General features: G+C 52.9%; 1 protein-coding gene across 3 annotated transcripts in view; it reads left to right on the top strand.

Moving 5' to 3' along the window:
- DRC3 (dynein regulatory complex subunit 3) overlaps positions 1 to 5,057 on the top strand; it is a 30,008-nt gene that overhangs the window by 20,546 nt on the left and 4,405 nt on the right. For all 3 annotated transcript variants that reach the window (XM_008685978.2, XM_040630151.1, XM_008685979.2), the window contains 2 exons: positions 2,936 to 3,067; positions 4,883 to 4,953. In XM_008685978.2, the coding sequence (XP_008684200.1) occupies positions 2,936 to 3,067; positions 4,883 to 4,953 (203 nt within the window). The remainder of the gene's footprint in view (positions 1 to 2,935; positions 3,068 to 4,882; positions 4,954 to 5,057) is intronic.

Below are 5,057 nucleotides of genomic sequence, written 5' to 3'. Positions count from 1 at the left end.
CCGGAAGCAGGACACTGGCCAGGCTACTGCCAGTGCTCCTGCTGGCGCCAAGCCTGACTCCCTGATGTCCAGGGTGGAGGTCTTCAGAGCCTGCCAGCTCCCCCTGCTTCTGAGGCACCGGTCCCCACGGCCCCTGTCATGGTGACACCCTCCAAGGCCACCCAGGATGAGCAAACTAACCTCAGTGCTCCTCTCCTAGAGCTGAGAGCAGTGGTCTCCTGCAGCCCCCACACCAGAGTCTGCAGGGACCCGACAGGGGGCTCATGCCCCAAGCCCAGGGGGTGCAGCCTGGCACTGGGATTTTCCAGAGCTCCCCAAGGGGCCTCCAATGCTCAGCCCAAGTTGAGCCCGCTTGCTAGCTTAGAAGTTCCCAGGACTCCACGAGCCTGAGGTCCTAGGGCCCCCGCCTGTGAGGTTGCTCACAGGACCTCTCGGAGCTTATCCTGTGCTCGCCCCCCCTCAACTCCCACTAGCCCAGGGATTCCTCAGGCGCCCCCTCTTGGTGTCCAGTGGGACACGGCTTGGGGTCAGTGGGTGGGTGGGCAGAATGTTCATGAGGACCCCTCGCTGGAGACTCCGCAAGCCTCTATTTCCTCATTAGAGAAATGGGGGTAACTGCCTCCTAGAACTGTGCTGGGGAGACCAGTGGGGAGCAGAGCCAGGGCAGAATTGTGACCAGCAGTCTGTGTAGTCGGAGTCACTGGACACACAGTACATGCGCAGTAAGCGCGGGCACACAGTGGCCACTGCGAACTGGGGAGTACGGTCAGTCGGCCTCCAGCCCGTGTGCGCGCCAGCCTGTGCACGCCTGCCTGTGCGCGGAAAGCGCAGCGCGCACTGTTCTGCGCTTTTCTCCGGGGCTTTTTTTTTTTTTTTTTTTTAAGATTTTATTTATTTGTCAGAGAGAGACACAGCCAGCGGGGGAACACAAGCAGGGGGCGTGGGAGAGGGAGAAGCAGGCTTCCCCCTGAGCAGGGAGCCCGATGGGGGGCTCGATCCCAGGACCCTGGGATCACGACCCCAGCTGAAGGCAGACGCTTAAGGACTGAGCCACCCAGGCGCCCCTCTGCTTCTTTATATATGCAGGTTAGCGATCCTTCCAAAACTTGAGTCGCTTCCTTTTTTAATAGTTGTAAAATCTCTCCTTGCATGGCCGAGCCGTGATTTATTAAGCCAGCCCCTGTTGATGGACAATTCGGTTTTTTCCCCGATCTTTTGCTTTTCCCGACAGTGTCGCAGTGGGTAAGTTGGTGCCAGTTTCATCTGCAGGACGAAGTCCTGGAAGTAGAACTGTGTGTTGCTACTCTTGCTGTAGTCGTAGCTCCACGGAGGCCGTACCTTCTGCAGCCCTGCCTGCTCCTTGTCGGACCGGTGTGCCCGGGCTTCCTCGTCTTTGCCCATCTGGCACACTTGGGGTGCGCTTGTTTTCCCTCAAGTGAGGGTAAACATTGCATGTTTTATAAACACGCGTACTTCTTACTCCGTGAACTGTTTGTTCTTACAGTGTGCTCTAACCCATTTTTTCTACTTAGTTTCTGGTCTCTCTCTCTTTTTTTTTATTTTTATTTTTATTTTTATTTTTTTTAAAGATTTTATTTATTTATTCGACAGAGATAGAGACAGCCAGCGAGAGAGGGAACACAAGCAGGGGGAGTGGGAGAGGAAGAAGCAGGTTCATAGCGGAGGAGCCTGACGTGGGGCTCGACCCCATAACGCCGGGATCACGCCCTGAGCCAAAGGCAGACGCTTAACCGCTGTGCCACCCAGGCGCCCCCCTCTCTCTTTTTTTTTTAAATCATTACTTTGTAGGAGCTCTTTATAGATTGAGAAGTTAGCTCTGGGTCAGTGAAATGAGTTGCAAATATGTTTCCCACTCCGTTGTTCACCTTGTCATTTTTCTGTCTAGGGTGCTTTTGCCGTTCAGAATTTCTAAAACTTTTATGTAGTATAATTCATCAAGTCTTTTTTTCTGGTTATACTTAGAAAGGACTTCTTCACTCTGAGGTTATTTATTAAAACCCACCCATTTTTCCTTCCAGAACTTTTATGGCTTTACTTTGTACATTTAAATCTTCACTCTGCGGGGAAATTTGTTTTCATGTAAGGTTCGAGGTAGGGATTGAACCTGATTTTTCTCCATATGGGCTAGCCATTATTATAAATATGATTCATCACACCGAATTGTGCCAAGTTACTCTATCCTCCTTCCCAGCTAATACCATATAGCAACAGAAACGAGTTGATGCATCTGGTGGCCAACTCCCCAGGATGTTTGTTAGTGATTGGCTAGAATTCAGTGCCAGCCTTGGACCCCAGGGTGCTTGCCAGCCCGTGAGGATCCTGTCGTTCCAAACGGTCCAGCTCTGGGGTGCTCTGTGGGCCCAAATGGTTTCCTGACGACTGGACCTTTTTCCAGTCTCTCTCCCTACCTGTGCCTCCTATGGGCCTTTTATTGGAGACTGTTTGCTGAGCCCCTGCTGTGAGTCAAGAGCTCCTATACACTGCCTAATCCCCAGGACTTTGTGACACACTTCTCTCCCCCTTTACACGAGGAAACCAAAGCTTCGAGAATGAAGGTGGCACCCTCAAGGTCACACTGCTGATAAGTGACCCAGACAGGATTCAAATTCAGGGTCACTTGACTCTGAAGCCATTGCTCCTTCCACCCAGCCCAGCGACCTTTAATGAAAACCAGAGCTAAAACGTGAATGGAGCACTCACTACCCAGTGCTAGCATCCGCTCTAGCTGCCTCCGGGCACAGGGAGCTTAAGTAGCTTCCACAAGCCCACGACAGAGACAAGGGGGCGAGCTGACACTTGCACTTGGACAGTCCAACCCCAGAGTCTAAGTTCTTAGCCACAAAACCAACTGTCACCTGTCATTAACTAATGACACTTAGTCATGGATTCCTAAAGCACGGGCTTTTGTTTGCAGAGTCTAAACGCCATTCGAGATGAGTCCGACCTGATCAACATCGAGGTGAAGATACTGGAATACAGCGAGGACATCACGGAGCTGTTCAACGTGCTCATGACCCTGGAGATGCAGTTGGTAGAGCAGCTGGAGGTGAGGCTGGGCCCCCGGGGCACAAAGGGGGCACGCTCGTGCCCTGCCCACCCATATGCAAGAACACAGTAATTCAGCTGCAAAACTGTACTCCAGCTGGCGCCTTCCCAGGCATTCCTCTGCTGGAATCGTCCACTGCGACTCAGCACGGCCGACTAAAGCTTTCTTTGCTCATCACTCCCGTGTTTGCTCTTAATACATTTCAATCACTCAGACTGTGAGTGATTCTTGGGCAGCCTGAGAGGTGAGCTCATTCCTCTGGAATGCACCCTCTATCCTGGAAGAACCCAGAGCCTCAGCCGGGAGTGGTGGTTCTTTTCTATTAGACCCAAGGAGCTGTCTGGTGCTTGAAACACAGAGTGCGCCCCCGCTCTAGGAAGGAACAAAGGGTCCTCCGCATTGCAGCCCGCGTTTGCCGCGTCGCAGGGCCGGGCGAGGAGCTTGCAATTCAGCACTAAGTCTCGGAAGCACAGTGCGCTGCTATCTAGAATTCCTTACGGCCGAGTGACCCAAGTGACTCGTGTATTCACAAGGCAGCCGAGGCCAGGAGTCTGAAGGGCCATGATGAATTGAACCTCATTGCATGCTGCCGCGGCTGGGCCAACAGATAGCACCTGATCAGTTCCTCACGTGTCAAGTGACACTTCAGACGCGGAGAGATGTCCTCATCACAGCACAGGGCAGATGCTCGCTGCCCGCCGGGGAGGTCTCGAGCACTGCGGAAAGCCGCTCACGGAGCATCAGGGGAGGCTCCGGCAGCGGCTGCCGACCTCTTCCTGCAGGGAGAGCCCCTTCCCGACATCCAGAAGTTCCCCAGAACCTGGGTGTACTGGTATCACCGGCAGCCAAGAAGCTGTCAGGTGCACTCGTGCTTTTCAACGACCCCATGTTTATTCATTACGACAGTGTTTACACACATTGGAAAAATGTGCAGCTAGGCCTGCAGTCAGTGCTCAGACTCAGGTAGATTCCGGGTGCCCTCGGCACACCCTGCGGCCCTGTGGTTGATCAGAGGCATGACCCATCCTGGTGGGGGGGCGGTCACAGGGAAGCAGGCCTCACAGTCTCATTTCCCGTGGTTCCCTCACTCAAGTCCCATTTACGCGCTGGGTGCCCGGCTAAGCGCTGGGATGCAGCAATGCAGGGGGGCATCGGTGGCAGGGGGGTGGAAGCCATGCACGTAGCTGCGCTCGTGGTGAGAGGTCAGGGGTCACTGCCGGCATTACTGAGGCACCCTGCAAGGCATTTTGTGTGAAGTCACTCATTTAAACTTAAGCCCAATTCCACGAGACACATACTACAAAGGAAACCCATTCCACAGATGAGTATGTTGAGGCCCATGGAAGTTAGACAACAGTGGTGGAGCTGGGATAATGGTCCAGGCAGTCCGGCTCTTTGTGACTTTGTCCCCTGATTCTCTGGAGGTGATGAACAAATGCCACTGAGAAGCCCAAAGGAAGGGGGTTAGCTCTGTGTGTATATGTAGGGGGTATGGGAGGGCAAAACCAGGACAAGCATTCCTGGCAGAGGGACCAGCATGTGCAAAGGCCTGGAGGAAACTTTACATTAAACTTTCAGGGGGTGGTGAGTAAGCTGAAGCGGCTGGAGAGTGAGTAACACAGCTGTGAGAAAGAGGTCAGCAGAGAGGGCCAGTTCATAGACCTCTACCTGGGAAGGTCAAGGTGTTTGGTTTTACAGGGTCTGGGATTACAGGAGGCATCTGCTAAGTTTTACAGATCACCTTTTGCTCTGATGCTAGGTCAGTCGAGTTCATGTCTAAATATTCATGTTAGCTGTGTTCTTTGTCATTTCCAGGAGACGATAAACATGTTTGAAAGGAACATCATCGACTTGGTGGCACTCTTTATTGAAAATGTCCAGAGCCTATATCCTTTCCTTGAGGACCCTCCATGTGGAGGTGTTACTGGCGCACACCAGTACTCCCCATGCCTCCAGGGGAGAAGCGCTTGCATTTAAAAAGTGTTTTTTT

This window comes from Ursus maritimus, unplaced genomic scaffold (assembly GCF_017311325.1).
Source record: "Ursus maritimus isolate PB19 unplaced genomic scaffold, ASM1731132v1 scaffold_14, whole genome shotgun sequence".
NCBI lineage: Eukaryota > Metazoa > Chordata > Mammalia > Carnivora > Ursidae > Ursus > Ursus maritimus.
Note: the sequence above shows the minus strand (reverse complement) of the source record. Positions and strands in the feature narration are given on the sequence as shown.